This window comes from Phragmites australis, chromosome 12 (genome assembly GCF_958298935.1).
Source record: "Phragmites australis chromosome 12, lpPhrAust1.1, whole genome shotgun sequence".
NCBI classification, from domain to species: Eukaryota; Viridiplantae; Streptophyta; class Magnoliopsida; order Poales; family Poaceae; genus Phragmites; species Phragmites australis.
This window is the reverse complement of record NC_084932.1, coordinates 990,397-1,014,309: the sequence shown is the minus strand read 5'-3', so window position 1 is coordinate 1,014,309 and position 23,913 is coordinate 990,397. Positions and strand designations below refer to the sequence as shown.

The 23,913-nt window shown below is 42.1% G+C and overlaps 2 protein-coding genes across 2 annotated transcripts; both read left to right on the top strand.

Moving 5' to 3' along the window:
• The first annotated feature begins 8,556 nt into the window (after window positions 1-8,556).
• On the top strand, window positions 8,557-13,984 carry LOC133886858 (probable serine/threonine-protein kinase PBL8). Its single transcript, XM_062326746.1, has 6 exons — window positions 8,557-9,009; window positions 10,316-10,650; window positions 11,558-11,693; window positions 12,520-12,656; window positions 12,777-12,900; window positions 13,261-13,984. Exons 1-6 carry the CDS (start codon window positions 8,955-8,957, stop codon window positions 13,704-13,706), a joined length of 1,233 nt encoding a protein of 410 aa, XP_062182730.1. The 5' UTR covers window positions 8,557-8,954; the 3' UTR covers window positions 13,707-13,984.
• Window positions 13,985-21,016: 7,032 nt separating this feature from the next.
• LOC133887538 (protein LURP-one-related 8-like) lies at window positions 21,017-22,939 on the top strand. Its single transcript, XM_062327526.1, has 2 exons — window positions 21,017-21,326; window positions 22,290-22,939. The coding sequence occupies exons 1-2, from the start codon at window positions 21,060-21,062 to the stop codon at window positions 22,746-22,748; spliced, it is 726 nt and encodes a 241-aa protein (XP_062183510.1). The 5' UTR covers window positions 21,017-21,059; the 3' UTR covers window positions 22,749-22,939.
• Window positions 22,940-23,913: the final 974 nt, after the last annotated feature.

Genomic DNA, 23,913 nt, shown 5'->3' with positions numbered 1-23,913 from the left:
TCTCTTGTCTGCAACTTTTACTGTATCTGGCCATTGATTTGCCTCCCGGCATTGGGTTGGCTTTCATTTGGATTCTGACACCTGTCTCCTAGTTTCTGGGCGTCCATCTCACATGCATGCGTGACAAGGGCTCTGCAGGTTGCAGCTGTGGTGAAACTTTGTCACGCATGCATGTGAGATACACAGCAGGGCATGGAGCCTTCCGTCCAAAAAAAAAAATATACTACTACCTCTCTGAAAGTGTTTGAGCATGTTCTCACTAGTATCACCATTGCATTGTTCTTAAGTTTCATCTTTGATAGCTCATAGTCAGAGAGAGTGTGCACTCTAACCACTTGTTTCTTCCCAGCATTCTGGATCAATTGGAAGAAGAAGGCCGCAATCTGCTTAATAATGAGGCAAGAAAAAAGGGGAGGAAAAGGTTGTGATTTTCGTGATGTCTGGAATTCTGGATTGATGGATGGTGTCGACATTTCAAGGTGTGGGACAAGATGAAGATCCAGCTGCCTGCCTGCCTTCTCTGCTCTGCTGCATCCTCCAACGACCACCTCTGACGCGCGAGTCACTCACTGGGATTATCCATGTCTGTCAGCTCCTTCATATATTTCATTTCCTTCCTATGGCCTGAAATGAAGTCCTCAATTATGTATCTGTTCATATTTTGTGCGTTTCCTTGCAACTTGTTATTTGCCCTTTTATCATCGTGGAACTCATGCCTGCATGCATATATGATATCGGTGGGGGTAAGTCGGGTTATTTTCTCTTATTTTCTAGCTTTGTCAAATGCCAATCTCCATGCAGATGTGGACCAAATGTGTTCATAATATTGGGACCCAAGTGGATGTTTCATATATTCTCCAGTCTCTATGCAATTGTCCTCGCCCCTGTGGCAAAACTATCAAGAAACTACACATGTAAGGATTGGCAGTATCCGAACCATTACGGAGAACCCTCTCAACAGGATATATAGGAACAAGAACGCTAGGAGAAATCATCTCAAAAATGAAAAACAAAGAAAAAGGAGAACGCCTAGCATCTCTCTTGTTTGTGTCTGCTGCTGCTAGTCCTTGTACATCTTTTCTTCATTATAGATTTATAAACAAGTGCCATTTTTCTATTCGTGATGTCGATAAACGACGCTTCAGCCAATCAAAGGCTCCCGCGATTGATCATTGCATGTGCTTGCTTATGTGTACGTAGCGTAGGGCTGAACTGGACAAAAGAAAAACAGAGCAGGTCAGCTTTTGTCCTATAGCTGAGCCTGAGCGTGCACCTGAAAGATAATTACTAAGAAACCTAACTAAAAGCCTCCAGTGAAGAGCTTTTGGCGCGGACGAGCAAACTATTTAAGAACGATATCATCAGCCTGCAAATTAACGTATCCCAACAAGTCTTAAAACCTGTAACCATGTGCATGCACGTTCTTGCATTGCAGGCGTAAACAATTTACAATTCTTCCTTGATCGCCCCGGGACCAGTGCTTTGCACGTAGCATGCCCATCTCACTACAACTTGACATCTAGGCAGGCATGCATGCATGCATCTAGGGGTGATTAATTTATCGTGGCTCAGCAATTCCAGTCGACGGCAAACTCAGCGGCTGCCGGCGAGGTTACTGGGGGTGATTTTGCTCTTGGGAGGTTCCCTTGGCTGCAGGGGCTTAGAGGAGGTGAGGAGGCAGGCAAGCTATGAGAAGGAGGCAGACGTAGGGGCGGAGCGACAAGGCGGCGAGAGATAGAGGATCACCTATGGGTTAGGTTGGGGTGGAGATGTCACCAGAGAGAGGAGGAGGAGGGTGGCGCTAGGGCAAGCATAATTATTATCGAATAGGGGAAGAGAGATATGAGTATTGCCTGATCTGTAGGTTGAAGATGATCTTGAAAATCCGATCTTGATGGATGGCTCATATGCGTTGATTGAAAAAATAATTGTTTTCAGAAATATAACACGTTCTTTAATTTATTTTCTACCAATAAACTATGGCCGGAGCTTTGATATCAGTACAAGAGAGGATTATAAATAAACCTAAGGAAGCAATACCGCTTCCAACAATTTTGAAGAAGAGAGGAGTCGAGGATAGCCAACTCACACCGGATATGGTAATCTACAAGAGAGGATTATCAGTTGTTCATCTCAAGATATATATATAATCAACCACGCTCTGTTCCCCATGCATGTTCATCAAACAACTCTCCTTCAGCTGAAAGCCTGTACGCTAATTTGACCTGACAAGGTAATATAATTTGTACATGATGTGTAGGCTAATGATCATGGGGCTCCGTGCCCTGGCACGTTCTACCCAACCGTCACTGCATGCGCTGCAGCCATTTCTTTACCTGCCATCCCTTCTCCTTTTTATCACGCTCGTTCTCTAACCTTCTTTAATCTGGCCACTGTAGTAGTAGTATCATTGCAGCAGTACTAGTAGTGTTAATCTGGCAGTTATATGCCATCAACATGGATCTAAAGGATTGCTATTAACAAACACCTACACTAGAGTGGTAAAGTAGTAATCTTGTGCCTTTGTTGCCTTGACTAAAATTAAAGTTGCAGACCAAATCATTTGATAGTTTTCTTCTCTTCTGAGTGGAGTGAAAGCAGGTAGCAAATGCTAACTGTATTTCGCTTGCAGGTCCTCCCTCCTGCAAAGCATCCAGTAGCAGCAGCTTTGGTCGACGTGATGGTGTGTAGCTTTTGCTAACTCCAAGGTTGCAAGATCTTCGTCTGCTGGAATTTTCTCACTGGAGGATAGGATTCATTTTTCCGACATTTATCGGCAGCCACAGGCAGCTCTGCTCTGGTTGTTTGCCGCCGTCATGGCCACGGGCCTCGCTCGTGCCCGCCAAAGCATCACACGCTTTGCCACTTGGCTGCTTGGCTTGGGGAGGAGGAGAGGAGACGGCTCAGTGCTCATCAGATCAGTCCCCAGCTGCTGCTGCTGCTGCTGGTAAGATTACTCTCAATACTTTGTTACTTTAAGAGTAAGAAATTATGATTAAGAGATAAATTTTCAATGCATGTATGAATGTTGTTTATTTCTTGATAACTTCTAAATCAATTTATTATCTCACAATTATCTAGAATTACTAAAAAACTAGTTTCTTATATAAGAAATAAGTTATACTTCTTTTCTCTTTAAATAGCTTGTCATATTAACCTTTTGCTTATATGAATATCTAATCAATAACTAAGAAACCAGTCATTTAGAGTATTGAGAGAGGCCTAATTAGCGCGGCAAGCTACACCATCTTATCGTTTTCTGTCTGCATGTGGTCCTTCGGCTTCTTCAATTCAATCACGGCCGTGCTCTGCCCTTTTTCCATTTGCATCGACCATCATGCTGGTAGCCGCGGTTTATTCTTTTCCCCGAGTCTGTGAAACCAGGTGTTACATTGCTTTGACAATCGATTGGTAGGCATCAAGTGCTTCTTTCATAATACACTGAATAGTGTCATTATGTACGGATCATAACAAAAAAGAGAAAAGGAGGGAGGGGTTGGGGGATCAGTCGAATTTCAAAGTGTGATTCGCTCTAAGATTTGTGCTCCTACTTCTTCAGTGAGGTTAGGGTTTTGATGGGAGCTCCCGAGGTTAGAGGGAAGCCGGCCGGCCGGTGGTCATGGTGGTTGGTGGCCAGGACAACAAGGTGGCAGGAGCGCTGCCCACTGTGATAGCAGGGGACTAATTATTTGGCTGTTTGGCTAAGGGTTTTGCTGGCCGAATGGTTGAAAATCTTTGGCTAGTCTTGCCGAGGTATTTCGGTTGATTGAATCTTCTGTGAACGGCCTGCTCTCGTCCAAACCTCTGGTGAAGCCATTTTTTTTCATCTTTTCCGGTATTTTCTGTAAAATAAGTAGATGCACCAAAACTTATGGACAAGTGAGGTCGAATGAGGTCAGCACCAAGTAAATGCATAAGCTTGATCATTACCTCATTTATTTACCGGCATTTGGAGTGGTAAAAGGGTGTATTATATATGTCAACACTGGGCTAGTTTGAATTGGGATAATTCCTAGTGTTTAGACCTAAGTATTACTCCCTCTAGTCACAAATACTTGATGTTTATTGAAGGGGTACATTGATTTACCTAACATAAACTAGGTCAGACCTATGTTGTGTCACCCCCACCACAGGGGCGGAGGGGGAGATCTTGATCGTTGAAAAAAAATGTACTGACTTCGGGGGCATGAATCAATCAGCGGATAACTAAAAGGACCTACCAAAAATTCGGTGATAAAACTCTAGCTCAAGTAATCAATAACTTGCCCTTCCTTGTTCATGTTTCTTCTACGTCTAGAGTGACAGGACTTCCTAGTGCACTTGAGATGTCATTGCGAGCATAAATTCCTTTCCCATTTCTGTTGGAGACAAGAAATTAAGTGGTTGTAACTTCACATCATGGCCCAACAGCTTTCTATCACGAAAAAGGGAGACATGGAAAAGAAAGATCCTCCGGAGGGTCATAAAACGGATTTTCTAGATCTTGCTTGTACCAAAAAGATAATAGTGTCCATGACAACAAAGCTAACCAGTGGTGTTCGTCCCTACAAAGCTTTTATCTGAAGAAAATGTCATAGAAAAACAATGCAACTAATTTTTTAAAGTAATAGCAATGCAAGGATTAATTTCAGGACAGCATCATATGTAGTTAGCTCCTAAGTTCTTTTGTATCAGAACCGAAACGTCTTTGTGCAGTGGTGAATCCCTCTGCTCTGCTCTGCTCTGCTCATGGTTTCTAGTACGTAGTTGGTAGCAATGAAACAAATTTCCAAAAATAATCTAATAAGGAAACTGTTACAAACCTTGTATCTACAATCCATGGAGCCGTTGTTAAAAGGAGGATGAAAGAGCATCTACGTCTTTACGTGGGTTTTGGATAATCGATAACAAATAATTAAGAGACTAATGAATTTATCAAAATTATAAATAGGTTTTGGTCCTATAAAAAATTAAATGGTATTGGTGTTCCTAAAAAGAAAAAAGAAGTGGCATGTGGTCACTCAATAGATTTAAATTGATTTTATTTTCGATTTGAGAATAGGTATGCCGTTCTATCAGAGGGATACATATAGATTGACTTTAAAGATATCTTAGTCCTCAAAGTACTCATCTAGATTAAAAAAAAGACACAAATCATCATACAAACACCAGAAAGTTAAATATCTTAGTCTGTACCTAGAGTCTTCGGGTTGACCCGGATACTCCGGATTCTGGTGTGTCAGCTAGAATCTCCGAGTTCAGCTCGGAAAATATGCTTTGTTAGATTTTTTTATTTTACCCGGAGTCTCCAGGTTGACCCGGATACTCCGGATTCTGTCAGTCATCCAGACCCTCCGAGTTGGGCTCCGGACAATGCTCTCGGTTACACATTTAAGTGCCAACCCGGAGTCTTCGGGTATAACCCAGATACTCCTGGTTAGTAAAAAAATCACTGTAACAGCTAGTTTTTTGTGGGGTGAGTATATATACCCATCCTCACCCTCTTTTTTAAGATGCTATTGTTGCTAAACCAACTCGAGACAAACATATTCATAACCATTCAATAGCCTTTCTAACTTATCTAGTGTATCAAATTTTGCAAGATTTTGAGAGTTGTGTTAGAAAAGTGAAATAGAGTGCTAGTGAGCATAAATTCATTATTTGAGCATTTGAGTTCATCATCAAATCATCGATGCGCGTTCATTACTCTTGGAGCTTATAGCTCCTAGACGACTAGGCGTTACTGGAGAGCATCCAAGATTGTGAAGTGCACTAGGAAGTTTGTGACGGTCATCCTCACCTTCGTAAGGGAAGAGAAAGTTTTGAGTAAGCTCAAGCTTGATCTACGTGGCCGCTTAGTGAGAATAATAGTTGAAAGAGACTTTGCTCCTTATGAGCACCTCAACGGAGACATAGGCTCTTTTACTTTTTTGCATACTTTCTCATTCTAATTGATCTTTGGGGTAATTTATCCGATCTATTTGTTTGCGAGTTTGTAGCTGCAGGTGGTTGGTGAAAATATCTTTTAAGTTTCCTTTGAAACCTATGGTAACCTTTAGATTCAATTAGACTTGTTTATGTGCTCTTAGTTTTTGATTTCTTATTCTATCCGGACTATCCGGGTTGAACTCGGAATCTCTAGATCCTGGAATCTCCGAATTGACTCAGAGTATCTGAAATCTGTAATCCACTGTGAAGTTTTAATTTTTAGGAAACACCTATTCACTCTCCCTCTATGCGACATCATGTACATTCAGAGGATCGCACATATCATGTTTGTTTTGAATTTTATAGTGAACCTTACATTTCTAACACTCAGGAAGATCATCCATCATGTCCTTTGTCACTAGCTAAATGCTCAGTCTATAATCAATATATTTTGGATGAAAAATCAGTAATAAATATACAACACTGCTATTTATCTATTGACAGAAAAAGAGAAAGAAATCTGTCGAATTTTGTATAGTAGGATGAACTTGGAGATTCGTATAGCCATCTCCTCCGGTGAGCTCCTCCGGCGATGGTGAGGTTAGGGTTAGGGTTTCGGGTTTTCGTAATTTTGAGGGCTGTCGGCTGTAGAGGGAGCTCCAGAGGAGGCCACCGGCCCGACGGTGGTGGCAGGCGGTGGGCAGGACGGCGAGGTAGCGGGGCGTCGCCTACCGTGGGTGGCGGAGGACCGTCGGTTGGGCCGACGATGGTTGCGGGGGCATCGAGGTTGGAGTGGTTAGTGGTGGCGGCAGATGAGGGTGGTGGCGGCGGCAGCAGGGGAGCGCGGGGAGGAGGGGTGCCGGGGCGGCAGAGGAGGGTAGGTCACGCTGACGTCGGAGATGGTGACAACGACGGTGAGAAAGAGGGCGGCGGCACGTGGGGCAGTGGTAGCGGAAGTTGGGCAGGCAGGGTGGGGGTGAAATGAGTAGGGATTAGGGTTAGGAATTTATATATGAAGCTGAGATTAATTTAGGACGTCTGATCTAGATCTAATAGTCCACAATTTGAAAAAAAAAATCAATCAATCTATCAGCAGATAAATAGATACTCCTATAAATATATTACATGGGCAAGGAATAAGGCACATACTCCTTTAATGAAAATCGGTTGTGCACGACGAATTTGGTGCTAAATTTCAAGTATTCCCCACCAGGCTACATCTTAAGTTTGTAGTCGACCAAAGCGGTGAAGAACACCCTAACTTATGTGAGTTCATTTACATATTATAATAGAGAGAATTAGCTCCAATTATATAGAAAAAAAATCACAAAATATACATGACGACAATATGGGTATATGTAGATAGGTCTACCTACCTAACTTATCAAAGAAACCTAATCCAACGAGTTATGTGCATTTTAGGTACGTTCCTTATGAATTGATAATGAGTAGGCCTACGTTAATTTGAGAATTTATAGACAGGGGTCAACAAACCCTAAGGCTACTAAAGCATTAGTCTTGAAGAAAAAGGAGAAGTAGAAGAAATGTATTTATTTCAAAATCCACGTGATGTTTAATGGGTGTAATATTAAAAGGCTTCATCTAACCCTTGGCCAAATTAGAGTTTCCTAGATCTTAATCTACTTTTCTTAGCCATTTGATGCAAATATAATAATTCACTATTTAGTCTAATGATTCACTTTTCTTAGCCTTAGTCTTTTTCTAGTTTGGGCTTCGGCCTCCTATTCTGTTTTTCTCTTTTTTATTATTTATTCTTTGTAATTTATCGGGTTCTCTTTTATCAATATAATTGATCGTTCTCCAAATGATTCGTTTAAAAAAACTATTTATCTTTTTGCTTCTACTGATTTCTAAGTACGCTAGACTTTCACTTTTCTTCTTCCACTGTACCACCTTGCTCTTCATCTTTGATGCCTCGCGCCGCTGAGCGCTGAGTCATCCACCTCTTAATATATGTTGTCCTCGTAGCCCTCGCTACTGCTACCATCACCACTGCCTCTCTTGACCTACCGTCGCCCAACATTATTTTCATCGCTTGGCTGCCACCCATCTTTTCTACTCACCTTGCTGCCGCCATCATCGTGCTTTCACCATCAAAGCAACCTTCTAAGCTATAGCTTTGGTGAATCAAAAACCTAAAATATAACGGACTCGGCTCTAATTGCCAGAGTTTGTTGTTCAACGAATCACCGGTGAACAAACGACTAATGGATTTTTTTAGCAAAAAAGGACTAATGGATTGGAAAAGACATACTTTAAAACCATTATAATTAGGCAATTAAAAGGCTACCGTTAAATGAAATGCTACTCCTACCACCCACCGTCGTCTTCCTTCCCTACCGTTGCCTAACACTATCTTCATCGCCTTACTGCCACCCATCTTGTCTACTCACCCTGCCGCCACCCCCATCATCGTGCTTCCACCATCGCGGCAACCTTCTAAGCTTTGGCTTTGGTGAATCAAGAACCTGAAGTGGACCTGGCTCTAATTGCCCGATTGTTCGACGAATCACCAGTGAACAAAACGAGTAATGGATTGAAAAAAACCAGGCAGCCGATGAATAGCAAATCTAATACTTTTAAACCAACAGAGTTAAACGATTAAAAGACTACCATCAAGTGAAATGCCGGCACTTTTTAAGAGCCTCACTCCTCTCCTCTGCATTTCCCTTTCTCTACCACAGACATTCTCTCACTCACTCTCCTCACAACTCATCCACAGTCACACCCAGGCCCGGCTGCCCCTCAACGGCTGATGCGTAGCTGGTGCTCCGGCTTTGCCTGCCGCCTGCCGAGTTGCCTTGTTCCGCGCACACACGCGCATCCCACAGCAAGGAAGCATACAGCTTTGCTCCCCTCACTAAAGAGGAAACGCACATAGCTCTTGCCGTCGTCTGTCTCGTCTCGGAGAAAGAGGTGGATGGCATGAAGCAACCTGCCAAGAATGAGAGGCTGGGCTACCCCTGCTACAAATAGAAGAACCCCACCCACCGCACCGCAAGGAGGAGGAAGACGAGGAGCGGGAGATGGGCAACTGCGGAACGCGAGAGGAGAATGCCGTCGTCGCTGCGCATACGCAAGGTAATTCCTTCCTTCCTGCTTTGCTTATTGTTGCCTTCGCTGCCTGGGATTTCTTGGGGACTCTTGGGGTCGGTGCTTGTTGGGATCTCCGCTGGGCTCTTCGAATTGCATCAAAATTTAATCATGGTGGGTTATTTCTCGGTTCCTGGGATCTCTTGGGTGGTAGGCTCGGGGTGGAATTGCCAAAAATACCATCTTTGCTTCTATTGTGATGTTTCTGCCTTGAAGGTTTATTCAGATTGGTGCTTTTTGTTGCAGAATTTGTTTTTTTGCTGGGATCCTCTTCGAAATCGGCATTGTAGAAAGATGGTTTGGATTAAAATCTCATGCCAAATTTGTTCCCGAAATGTTTGATTTTTTACTTCAGCAGGGGGTTTTGGTTCATTGTTTTTTATCCTTTTTACGCCCGAGTTGAATCCAGTCTTAGTACTTCGGTTTTTACAATCTGCATCTGTTGAAGTTTCATCTTTTCTTTTGTGGCAGTATCATTTGATCTTTCTTCTGTTATAGTTCTAGGATATTGATCTTTGATATCTTCTCTGCTGCATTTTCTGGTCAAGTTGCCGTTTTCCTGTGCTTTCTCATCTTGGTGATTTTTATTTCACAAATTCTACTTGATTGTGTACATCGGGGAAATCAAAGGCGCTTTCCCCAAGGAGGCTTCAATTTCTATGCTCTCCTCTCTTCTATTGACTTTCAATTTTCGCAAGGATAAAATATCATGATCCTCCAAGTTGTATAAGCATAATCTCTTCTAGTTGCAGTTTTTTAAGCAATTTTGTAGTTTTTAATTCCATGAAACTGTGCAGTAGATCTGGTCACTTGTACTGTACCCTTACTGCAGTCAATTTATTCATGTATATTTCTTCTTTTTTTTCTTTGCTTCCCATTGAGAAATAAGTACAGTAGAACCTATTATATTAGGGGGGAAATGTCATTTAATGGATGCTATTAGTTGCCAACTCATTCATTTCCACTTGTTCTCGTGTTATTTACTTTTAATATATCGGTGTTCCTTGACATAGGAATTTGGTATTTCAGCATTGGAGTAGCTATCTTTCTGCAACCATGTTTGTAAATGCTGATGATGCAATGTGAATCCTAGAATAACAGTATTTTCTTAATATATTTGCGCCCTATCCAGCGATATTAAACTGTAAATGCGAATTTTCTCTAGTGGCTAGCTTTTGTTATTTTTATCTTATATATTTGAGAATTTCTTGTAACTTCAACTCTGTTGATACCTGATGGACAATAGTTTAAACTTTGTCTCTCTCCTTTTGTTTTTGGGATATCATGTTCTCAGTTCAGCAGCTCCACTTGTTACAACATCCTGCCAAGAACGCTATTGCAGATAGGAAGCACGCCCACACCTCATCAGATACAAGTGATCCTTCAACACCTAGGAAAATTGAAGATGCCAAGAACATTTCCATATACAACAATGTGATTTCCTTCACATTGTTTGAGCTTGAGACAATCACAAAGAGCTTCCGTGCTGATTATGTTCTTGGTGAAGGAGGATTTGGGACCGTTTACAAGGGTTACATAGATGAGAATGTTAGGGTTGGTCTGAAGTCATTGCCTGTTGCAGTCAAGGTGCTCAACAAAGATGGACATCAAGGACACAGAGAATGGCTTGTGAGTAGCTAAGTTGTTCAATATTTGTCGTGCTCACTACTTTTCGTTATTTGCATGGACACGCGAAGAAAAAAATAACAATATACAAGAGTTTGCCAAATGTTAGTTGTGTTTTTTTTTGTCGTACATGCACATTGTTTGTATGGCACATGCACATGAAGACACGTCGACGTGGTCAAGCTCATGTTAGTAACAAGCATGCTCACAAATAAACACACCAATCTGGGACTCGATGCAAAATGTGTTTCATTGATGTATCTTGTTTCCTTTGCTGTTTGGAATAGTTCTCTACAGTGGTGGAGCTTCTCGAGTTTTTGATGAGCTAAAATACATAGTAAAAATGTTTTTTGGGCATTTATTATAAGTTGGATCTTATGGGTTTCATCTCTAGCCTACCCCAACTTGCTTGGGACAAAGGCTTTGTTGTTGTCGGGCATTTATTATAAAGAAAGAGCATGCAAAGTTGATAAGCTGATATAGTTATCCGTGTTGGTTTCATTTACAGACATATCGTAGCCCTTGAGTCAGGCTGTTATTAAATAAGAGCGTACTTGTTTTCATGACGCTTGAAATTTAAAAGCATAATAGTGTACTTAAGCATGCACAGAATAAGCAACATTACCGACCCAAGAAACATGATGCATTAGGTTTGAAATCCATAAACAAGTGTGACCGACTTCTAGGAAAATACTATTAGGGTGAATTAAGCAAAATTTCCGACCAAAGAAACATGATACATCATGTTTGAAATCCATAAGCAAGTTTGAATGACTGCTAGGAAAATACGGTTATTTGTGCAGACAGCTTCGATAGTTTCCAGCATATTTTTAGCCTAAAAAATGACTTCAGTATTGTGTTTTGCTCACAAAATATGAAAAGTTTGACGCATCTTTTGTTTCTTCATCAGACCGAGGTCAATTTCCTGGGGCAGTTAAGGCATCCAAATCTGGTAAAGTTGATTGGATATTGTTGCGAAGATGACCACCGGCTTCTTGTCTATGAGTTCATGTTTCGAGGAAGTCTAGAAAATCACTTATTCCGAAGTAATACTTCTCCTGTTTGTCATGACCACCTGGTTCTTGTCTATGAGTTGATGTTTCTATGATATCACTTTTTGGTTTTATATATAGTCTTCTCTTTTCTCTAATGCCGTCCACTGACAAGAATACCTTAAGCTGATAAAAAGTGGATGTTAGAGTTGTGTTTTTCTATCAAGTATTGCTGGTACAATCTAACTTCTCTATTGAGCAGATGGTTAGGAATGCTTTCTTTAACTAGGGCCAACTAATTCACTATCTTTGGGGAAAAATATCTATATTTTATTTCCAAAATAACCGGCTACACATCCAATTCTTGAACTTGCTGATAACTCAACATCCTGGGTGGTTATTTGCTTGGTAAACTGCCGGTTTTGCTTGATTATAGGTGGCAGCTACCTGGGTACCATCTATGTTCTGATTTCTGTATTAACCTTTTTAGGGAAATTACCAATTTGAACGTTTGACTTATTTTTATTTCTTTAGACGCAAATCCAATTATCCAACACAATCTGTTGGAAGATATTAAAATAAATCTATCTTACATCTACATACTACTCACACCTTGCTGTGAATTTCTTCTGCATATGTTATTGTCAAGTGTTTTCATGCTCCTCTAATTCTGGACTGTAATCATTACCTGCTACATTTCTTGACACTTTATTAAAATGGCAATTTCCACCAGGGACAAGAACTGAGAGTGCTTTATAAAAATGTTACCATGTATGATATGTAATGTTGCTACTGTTTTTCCCCAGATCCATTCATAGTGAACTTGTATTTGAGAGGGAAGAAGTTTGCTGACCACATATCCTGTTTTTTATGTTCTCAGAGACAGCTATGTCGTTACCCTGGGCTACTAGGATGCTGATTGCACTGGGAGCTGCCAAAGGGCTTGCTTGCCTTCACAATGCTCAAAGGCCTGTCATCTACAGAGATTTCAAGACATCAAATATTCTGCTGGACTCAGTTGAGTGCTAATTACTTGCTCATGCCCTTTTGTTCCTCCTTTTCAGTTTTATGCATATTCATTGGGAATACATTTATGTTTGACATAATGACACTTATCTATAATTTACATTGCCACAGGATTATACTGCTAAACTGTCTGACTTTGGCCTGGCAAAAGCTGGCCCAGAAGGTGATGAGACCCATGTGTCAACTCGGGTGATGGGAACCTATGGTTATGCTGCCCCTGAATATGTGATGACGGGTACTTTCCCCCGTTATATAAATTTGTTTGGTAACTGCATTGTTAAAAGATACCGCAGACTGTTTGGATATGGGCATCTTGATGTAATATTGTCCAGTCATAGAACCACTGTTTCTATTCCATGAGCTGAGATCTTATATACACCATTTTCTGCTTGTTTCAGTATGAGTATATTACTTTGTAGAAAAATGCCCAGTCACAGAAGTATTATTTCTACTGCATGAACTGAGATCACATATATATCATTTTCTCTGCTTATTCAGTACTGGAATATTATCTTGTAGCAAAATTGTGACCAACAAATATGCAAGTAAGCAATATTTGTTGTGAATTCTTCTCATGTAGATACCTAATGTGCAGGTCACTTGACAGCTAGAAGTGATGTCTACAGCTTCGGTGTTGTCCTTCTCGAGCTCCTGACAGGGCGCAAGTCAATTGACAAGTCACGGCCCAGCAGGGAGCAGAGCCTGGTTGACTGGGCCCTCCCCAAGCTCAATGACAAGAGGAGGCTTCTCCAAATCATTGACCCGAAACTGGAGGGACAGTATTCAGTCAGAGCTGCTCACAAGGCCTGCAGCCTTGCATACTACTGCTTGAGCCAGAACCCCAAGGCAAGGCCTCTTATGAGTGACGTCGTCGAGACCCTGGAGCCATTGCAGGGCGGCGGTGGAAGTGATGGAGCTGGTCAATCTTCTGGCCTTCCTGACTATAGAGTTCGCCGCAGGCTAACCGGGAACAGCGTCCACTATAGGGCCATCCCAAACCCCAAATGTTCCCCTGCTGTCCCGGCATGCAGAGTGAGGTGATAGTAGTGTTTCAGTTGCTGCTGGAATAGGTTCAGTTGTATATTTGCCAGTCTAAACCATGGGTGGTGTGGGTGCATGTGTGCGCTTGGGTTTTTCTTTTTGCTTTTCGGCCAGCATTTTGATGTGTAAATTTGATCTGCATGCTGCTGCTTGTAAGGCCCTCTAATTTTCACTGTGGTCTTATGTATCCTTGACTGAGATGAGCCCTGCCAAAAGTGGCGGGTTTAACCCCAGAAATGAAAGGCTGAACTGAGAGTGGTTGGATGGTTGATATGGCATATGGTGGTGGTGTTCAGATTTGGAGCCTCTTTACAGGAATCAGTATGGAATTGCTTCATAAGTTTCGCTTGTTCCATATCCTGCCACAGGGAAGAACGATGACATATCCATTTGTCGTGTTTTGTCGTCTAAAATTGTACTCGCGTTACCTCTTGATGCATTGTGCAATCGTGCAAGGTCTGGCATTGCTGCTGTTACCCTGTGCTCCGATCATGATCTGGATGGCTGGCTGCCGATCAGTGGTTCCGCTGGTATTTTTCTCCTGTTTTTTTTCTGGCTGTGACTATTTGCGGATACAAAATTGTGAAATTTCATGCGTCTACATTCTCAAAGATGGTCGTGAGAGGTGAAATGATGATGATTTTGAAGTCGCCTTGTGTCTTATTTGTGAGTGCTTGCTTTAGTTTGAATATAGTGCCAGTAAAATACTGAAAATGTACAAGGTAAGGACTTGCTTATGGAATGATGAGCGATCTTTATCTGTCATCCACCGTGCGAGTTACTCTACTTCTAATTCTAAAGATGTCGATTCTGATGCACAACTATGATAATCTTTGGTGACATTGTACCACCCTGGAGCTTGCTTGCACGCTCATGTTCTTGAGCTCAACTTCTCCATTTCATTTCTCCCTCTACAGATGGTATCACGCTCTGAAATTTTGATGGGTGATTCTTCGACCTATTTCATTTCTCCGTGCATTTTCCCTGTATTTTTGCGAAAAGAATAATTCGGGATGGTCTTTATTTCATTTACCCCAACCACCCTAGGAACTAGCTTCTCCTTTTCATATCTTCCTACAGAGATCGAATCAGAGTGCGAAAATTAGCATAGTGGTCTGACATTGCTATTGTTATCCTGTGCTTGGCGCCCTGCTGCGGTGGTGATCTCGATAGCTGCTGGCAGTGGTTTCACTGGCGTTTTTCTCCTGTTTTGAGGGCTGTGCAAGTTTGCAGTTGCTAAGCTGTGTTTTCATGCGCCCACACTACATTCTCAACTCATGGTCGTAAGATGGCCATGATTTTGAACTCTCCTTGCGTGATTTTGTGAGTGCTCGCTATAGTTTCAAATATCTAAGCGCTTGGTTAAGATATGATAATCAATCCGTTGTCTATCCTTTTGCTTTTGCAGGTAAGGAGACATCGGTGTCTTCGTGTCTGTCATCCACTATTTACTCACCTAGTTTCTGATTCTAAGGTGTCGATTATGATGCAGCACTACGATAATCTCTGGCCCCGTCACATGACCCTGGACAGTGGGCACTAATAATCGGCTGCACCTGAGAGTGCTAATACAATAATCTTCAGCATGACGATAACCACCATCGATTTGCCCTAAGATTTGCCGGCCGGAATGATCTGACCATGCACAAGTCGAGCTGGTCGAGCTGGTTTGAGAATTGACAGCAAAGTTGCTCAGAGAATTTCATTTTCAGTCATTATATAGTATCATAATCAAATACTAATAATTCCCAGTGCCGTCGAGGCATGGTCGTCGTCGCCATCATCGCTTGCATTACGTGGTGTCGCGTGTGAGGTGGAGAAGAAGGCCAGATTTCAGCCTTGGCAAACCAAAGTGTCTACTTTCCCGGGTTGATAACGAAGAGGAATATCTATTTCTGACCAATAGTCTGTCCATGGAAAGCAGATGGAACGGCCAGAGCAACCAAACAAGTGTCACCATTTAGTTCACATATCTAATCTGATTCAGATATATAAGGATGGACAGAAAAGAATGCTGGTAGAGAAACTAGTCAGTGTGCAACCTTATCTTTTCATAACCATGTGATGCTTTTAATCAGTGGGCGATCCTTTTCATGAAACACATCAAGGGCACTCTCTTACTTGATGATGCAGCCTTACAGTTGAAATTGCATGGTCTTCGTCTTGGTATTGAGCTATATAGCTTTGTTGAAGTGTTATTGTTTTTTTTTAAAAGACACGTCTTTTATTCAGGTTATTTTCAGAAGAGCCTACTGTTTGAGGCATTGAGCCTTATTGCAGAAAATGGAAGGGAGGGCAGAGACTCGCGCATGATATGCCAAGCATTGGAGGTTGTTGCTATGGATTTCTTCGTCAAGAATGTGTGTAATAGATAATGTGTTTGTTGATATTTCAAACATTGTGCGGCTTGTTACTTTATTTCCTTGATGGTTCAGACTTAAGCTGTAACGATGTAATAATGCACTAGTCTTTGTCATCTAACGATTTTCTTTATTAAAAAATCATTTTCCCCTTGAACAAATAAAAATAATATCCTCTAAAAGGAATTAAAAAATATGTATGGGATGTGAAATGGTTAATATATATTCAATTATTGCTACAGTGTTGGTGAGAGAGAATCACTGCAGTATGAAAAGGTGCTTAATTTAGAAAATATACTAATTAAGAGAAATAAAAATGTGTTTACATGAGCAAACCACCGTACCTGGAAGGCTGGAAAAACACTGTAAATGTTGGCAAGCCAACAATTTTGTGCCAAATATTGTTTGTCAATGTGAAGCTGGCTTGCATATCATTAATTTTGATTTTATATTTTCTCACATGCAAGTTAATCTTTCCTAGGTAAAATGTTCATTTGACACCTTATTTAGAAGTAATTAATTTTCAAATTATTTACTCCTAGCTAAAATGCATGTCCTCCAAACCCAGGAAATTAATTACCTCTATATTTTAGCTAGGAGTAAATAATTTGAAAAATAATTACCTCTAAATAAGGTGTCAAATTGAACATTTTACCTATGAACAGGGTGAGGCGGATCATGGACTTAGCTCTGAAAATAACATACTTAAAGATCCATAATTCCATATTCCATTTACTTTCAGAGAAATGTCAATCGCTTTCATTAACTGGCACGCACAACGTCTCTTGTGGCAATTGCTTGGTGCCTACACAACTTTCTGAAACACTAAAACTTTTAATATTTTTCAGAGCTTTTTTTATGGGGAAAACAATAGGGGAGGCCCATACTGTGGTAAATATATAATAAAAAAAACAAAAGAAAATTATACATCTAGACCCTTAAAGATATGTTACGATCCTATGTTCTATCATAGAAAGGCAGTTGGGAAGGACATTTGGTACTAGTGGAGTTTGCCTACAATAACAGTTATCATGCGAGCATCCGTGCCGCACCTTTTGAAGCTCTTTATGGACGGAAGTGCATATCGCCACTTTGTTGGGATGAAGTAGGTGAGAGAGCAGTATTGGGATCAGATTGGGTCCAGCAGTCAACGCAATGCGTGGCTGAAATACGACAACACATGTTAATTGCCTGGAGTAGGCAGAAGAGTTATGCGGATGTTAGGAGACGGGATTTGGAATTTCATGTGGGTGATGAGGCACTTCTCAAAGTATCCCCCACCAAAGGTGTTGTAAGGTTCGGCACAAAAGGAAAGCTTAGTCCGAGATACATCGGCCCATTCCTGATAATTGCATGACTTGGGAAGCTAGCTTATCGACTAGAGCTACCCGAGTCGATGAGAGGCGTGCATAATATTTTCCATGTATTCATGTTACAAAAGTATTTGAGAGATCTCGAACATCATATAACCATAGAACCGGTGACTATTGTACAGGACCTGACATTCGAATCCCAACCTGTGAGGATTCTAGAAGAGTCCGATAGAGTGTTGAGACATAAGACACTCAAGTAGGTTCTCTGGGAAAATTAGACTGAACGTGAAGTGACATGGGAACTTGAGTCACACATGCGGGAGAAATATCCAGAGTGGTTCATGTCCATCATGTAGAAGTGTTCTCGTTCATATCAAGCTGCTCTCTGTGAGTAATGTAAATGATGAATTCGAGGTTGAATTCAGTTGAGGGTGGGGGAGAATGTAATACCCGAGTTTTGGGAAATGTAATGTGCAAAGTGTAATACAAAAATTATAAAAGAAATGATGTTCCGCGCGAAATTCCAAATGGGCGAAATGTGGGTTTTTCGGTTCGTAGCTCGGATGAACGATCAGAGACTGTGGGTGCGTAGATCACGTCGAGACAAATCCATTTTGCTATTCAAACGTTCGTTTCGAACATCCGGTGATCTGTAACGAACCCAACAAATCTAGACCATTGATTTAATAAAAAAAAACAATCGGCAGCTGACTGACTTAGTCGACCGGCCGCCGCATAAAAGGGTCGAGCCCGATCCCGAGCAAACCCACACATGCACACACACACCTGGGACCAAACCCTAACCCTAGCTCGCTGTCTATCGTCGCAACCCTCTGGGTCATCCACCGCCGCCGTGCGCCGCTGACCTCACTGGCGAGCACCGCGGTTCGACTCCACCCATGCCACGCCGTTGTTTTCTCGGCCGTCGTGCTACAGGCCGCCGTCGACACCGCTGCTCACCGTGTCGACCACCGACATCACCGACTCCGGCCGTCACAGCCACCACCTTGCCTTCGGTCGCCATTGCAATCGCATGTGCCAACCACTGCCCCTTGTCATTGTTGTGCTGCGTCGCCACCGCCGCCGCTGTTGCCTGTTCATGCGCCAACCGTCGCACCGCCCTTGCTACTCGCTGGTGTGCCACCAATCGTGCCGACGCCAACCACCTCGCCACGTGCGCAGTCGTCGTCCAGTGCCTCAGCTGCACTATTGCGTCGTGCTACTTCTATGAGAGAGGGAGGCAAGCAGCAGAGAAGGAAGGAAAGAAAAGAAAGGACAAAGAAGCAAAACAGAAAAACGAGAAGAGGAAATGAGGAAGAAAGGGTTTTCGGAGTTTTCACCGGATCCACGCGTCAAGGGTAACATCTTCGTAGTCTTTAGTTGCTCATAGATGAATTTGATGGTTGTTTACGTCACCGAATTTGAGGATGGTTAGTCTGATCGGCATACATCCGCTTAGTTGGAAAGCTAAAAGCGTTTGGTGCTAGTTTCGGCTTTTGTTTAAAACGACAATCACAAGACTCGTCAATATTGTTCTAGTGGTGCCAATCTTACTTGAGGTGGATAAGCAGTTAGGGAGAGATGTTTAAATCATTTTGTGGTCCGGTAAGGTTTCTTCAGCGTAATAATTTAATTATCTGTTTCGGCTCGGTTAGAGTGAGATGTCGCGTAAAAGCCATGAAGCAAAGTCGTAGGAAATTCCTTGTAGATTCTCCAGCCGTTTTGACTGACAGTCGTTAGTTAAGCGGATTAAAGCTATGGCTCGATCAGCAAGCAACCTAGTGGATTGGCCAAGTTCCTGGAAACGTAAGAATCAGGGATTTTGGGGTTCGGCCAGAGAGAGTAGTTCCGACATCCAACGTATAGTCACGTGGTCGTTTTGGGAAAATTTCTAAGCATGATCTTGTTCCTCGGGTTTTGGGAGTGTCGGTGCTAGCGGTGGGAGACCGACTTCTCGCCACGGTTAAGGCAAGACGAACCCGTGCTTTGGCACAATTTGCTCATTGATTATTTCTAAACGTTCTTTGCAACCGTGTTCATTCCATATTTGAGATTTCTTATGTTCACGTGATTCAAGTTTAAGAATGTGTTTCAAGATTCTAGTTTCCAGTTCAAGTTACTCCTTCACATTCCATTCAAGTTACCAGTGATACCGGTGCAATTTGGTTCTTATGTTCATATCCCTATGAGTAAGTGTTGGCCCTACTTACTCGGTTCTACCGGTAAACGCAAAGTAAATTCATGACTGTCCGTACCGATGGAAACTATTATCTTATTGTTGTTTTCAAGAAAAAGGAAAACCCAGTATTTTCCATTCTTCATTGACGTGTCCGTTCTTCCGGTTTCATTACTATACTTGCTGAGTGTTTTTTCTCACTCTTATGTTTCATTTGTTTGTTAGGTACCACTGATCGCGGCATATGCGGAAGAGGAAAATATCATCACGTAATGGCAGTGATCACATAAATCACTTTATAGTTGTCTCCATAACTCTTTAGCGTCGTGTTTGGCTAGTTGGTCAGTTAAGCAGCTTGTGGTTGTTTTGGTTGAATGTATCGGGTCCATGTGTTGTATCGGGTACTAGTCTTAGATTGTTATGCTTACTATTTGTTCATGAATATCCTGTGTTGGTTGTGAAATTATCTTGTGTAGGAAAATAGGCCGATATAGGGGAAAGTCTATCGAAATTTCTAGTAAATTCAGGCTTAATAGGTTTTTAGTTGGGAGTTGATAGCAATCCGAGTTTGTAGAAATTCAGGGTGTTACAATTAGTTCCGTTTTCACCTCTAGCTCTCAGTGGACCAAATGTGCCACATAATTTGGTCATTGAGCAACTTTTTAACTATGTACATCCATTATTAAAATGCTGGATCCGCCATTGGTCAAGACTTTCTTCTCATCACTTGGGGAAAGAAATATGAACAAAAAGTAAGAAACTTTCCACTGATGAAAGGAATGACTGGAAGGCTTAGTTGTTGCTCACATAATACACCTCTTAGGACCTGTTTGGATAACATCATAAGAGGGATTGTGATCCAAATTCCCAAGAATTAGTTCAAAGTTAAACTAACTCCTAATTTATTTATTAATTTTGTATTATTTTCTGATCTTCAATGAAACCATAAGGTAGAGAATCCTCTACCTTCTGCTTAAAAAGACCCTAAATGTTTTTAAAAGCAATCCTTCTTTTCTGGATAAACCCTTTCAGTTAGCTTGAAAGGTAGAGAGCATCAAACGGACCTCGCATCTATAGATTTGCACTTGTTGCGCGCGGGCTCAAGACAAAGGTGGATGCCCTTCTCCTTCTTCTTGGACGGAAACGGTGATCCGCGGTGAAGGGCTCACGGCTGATCCGGCGAGCAATGGACGGCGACGTATTTTTTTCGCCACCGATAAGAAGTAGCTTTACTTATTTATCACTCTGACCTATAATTATTAACTCAAATGATTATACATTTTATTAATAATGATATCAATCTTTTCAGTAGCAAATCATCCGACGGGTCGTGACCTGCATCCACGATTCAACGAGCATCTGTATACGTATGCCATGAAAATAAATTCTGAAAGCCACAGATTGTGACTTGAGACGCCTGCTCCCTCACGTCAATCCTACTGCTCTCGCCACACGTACCACTCCTTGTATTTTCCATCTCACTCCCCTCCCGAACCCCAGCAACATGAGTGGCAGAATACACCCTTCAGACGCAGGCCGCGGCGGCCGTGCTCGCCGCGCTGCGCCGGCGCCGGCAGATCGCCCGGAAGCGTACACGGTCTGGAAGAGATCCAGCATCGGTTTCCAGGGGACAGACGGCTTCTCCGTCTACGATGGCGGGGGTAGGCTGGTCTTCCGCGTCGACAACTACTCACGGCGGCGAAAGCTCTGCGCCGGCGAGCTGCTGCTCATGGATGGACAAGGCACGCCTCTTCTGTCCCTCAGGCCACAGGTGATTGATCAGCTTTCTGCATCTGGGGGTAACATTACCTTTCTTCTTGTTAGCCACGTAGACAAGGTACATGCATTTCCTGAGATTCTAAAGATCGTTTTCTATTGCCTTAATAATTAAGATATAAAAGTAAGATTAGCAATCTTATTTACACATGATGCATCCATTGATTGTACTCGAGGCTTTCCTTTACAGTGTTCTTTTCTTCCTGTTGATTAATTTCTTGAAAGCAGTACAAAGTTGATGTAAAATCGATTACCAATCCTTAAAGCTTGATCAAAGAAATTACAGTTCACATGTAGTAATCACAAATGTTTTGACTTCACAATTTTGCAATCTTCATTAGTAATCACGCCGTCCCATTTTCCCTCTCTCAGAAAATGACAGCCTTACAAGTCTTCAGATGAAATGCATTTACCCTAATTTTGTTCAATGAGCTACTATTACTACAGACTAATTCAAAGATTTGGTGACTCACCAGAAGATTTAGGCCAATTAATAGGAAACATTCCAGGAAAATGCAACTACTGACAAAAACAAGCAAAACAAAAATGTTTCCATAAGAAAAGAATAATTACATGTCTTATTCTTTTGCCACATATTTATATCTTACCCTAAAACCTTTTCTTTGCAAGTTGCAAATTGCAATGTCACGCAGTTGTACCACAAGCAGAAAATGATCCCTAAAGTCCTAAACCTGTTTCACTGTTCTTTCGCCGTTAGTTTTTGACTGAGCAAAACCACTACAAGTAATGAGGGTGAAAATGCTGTTGCGGTTCTTCTTCCGTTGGCTCATAATCGTTTTGATTGTAGTTGATGTGGTTATCTTTTTCCTTTTTTTCTCCCGTAGGTAGCCCCCCAGGGCTAATTGTATTTACTCCTGCTTTATTTAATGAAATTGGTACTGTCATGTGCCGTTCGTTAAAAAAAATGAGGGTGAAAACGCTTGTTCCATTGTAACAGCTTTTCAGCCTGCACGACCGATGGAACTGCTACACAGCAATGGAAGAAGGCCTCGACAAGAAGAAGCAGTCTCCCATGTCACAACAACAACGCTTCACAATGAGCAAGTGCTCCGCTCTGCAAAGCAGCGATGAGGCAGAGGTCTACATGACAACATCAGCTGGCGCAGCTGCATCAGGCCATGGCTGCCAGCACCTGCAAGCTGCTCCCAGCTTCCGAATCGAGGGCTCCTTCTCGAGGAGAAGCTGCAAGATCCGCAGAAGCGACGGCAAGGAGGCGGCAAGGATATCGAGGAAGAACGCCGGCGTGGCATCCAGACCGGTGACGAAGCTCGGAGACGACGTGTTCAGCCTCGTCGTCCGGCCGGGCGTCGACGCTGCGACGATCATGGCTATCGTCGTTGTCATGGACAGGATTTGTCCCAAACCGTACACGCCAATGGTGTGTTCTTCACAGTAGCCGTACAGTTCAGTGAGAATGTGAGATAGAGGGCAGTGTAAACCGTACTAGTAGCAGCAGCAGCAGTAGCAGAGATGCAACCCAAAACTGCTTAGCAACAGTCGGCAGAGATGCAACCCAAAACTGCTTAGTAACAGTCGGACAAGTGAGTAATGTTGGGGTGAACCAAAAAAGTTTAACCCATTTTGTGTGATCACAATGTTCCGTCGAAAGAAAAAGGTCTAAATTCTGATTTGATAATAGATACGCATAATGTGAACTCAGGATGCAAATTTCGGAAGAAAAGACCAGGAGAAAACGACATGCATTTGCTAGTGCCTAGTGGATACCTGAAGCACTAAAATTATAGCCAAACAACTACTTCTGCAATGAATCATGCCAAGAAGTCCAGGGCAAGCACTTGAAGGTTACCTAGAAAAGCGGCAATGTCTTCAGAAAACGGCAGAAGACAGCATAACGACTCCCCTGGCTGGCCTGGTGCAAACACTAGTCATGTCCCAGTTGCTCCCCACATCATAACGAAACCACACTAGCCATTGGGCAAAGGGAGCTGCAATTCAGGACACAGACATAAATAAATTCAGAGTTATTCAGTCCAAGGCTGCCAATGGACAATGGCCTCCAACTAGGTGCCTCCAATGAAACAAAGTTATCCCGATACCAAGCAGAGCACAAAGAAAAAGTTGAAAGTGACTAAAGTTAATCAAATCCAAGATGAAAATCAGCAAAAGGGGGGTTATGATTTAACCTGTTACAAGAGATATCTTCACCTATGCGTAACGCAAGCCCAAGTATTAGCACTCAAGACCAAGCAAAATGAGTACCCTCTTTACATTCTTGTCACATCAATTGCGATCAATGGACCATAACCTCTACCAAAGAGACGTTCACAGGAGACGAAAACAAGAAAGAGAAAAAAGAAGAAAATTGCAAACCATGTTCGATATTTTTCAAAAGGACTATGCTACAAAAAGATATAGAGCTGAAGCAGTCAGCATGATTTCAATCAGAAAATTTGGGCTCTCAAGAACTTACAGTCAGAAGCATGGGCATGGAATAAAGTTTAGCCAGAACTAGAGCCAGAGATCGTCGGAAATCTTGTATTCATGAGTCAGCTTAACTTTTGAAAGTTGGAGGGATGCATGGATAAACAGAAACATCATGC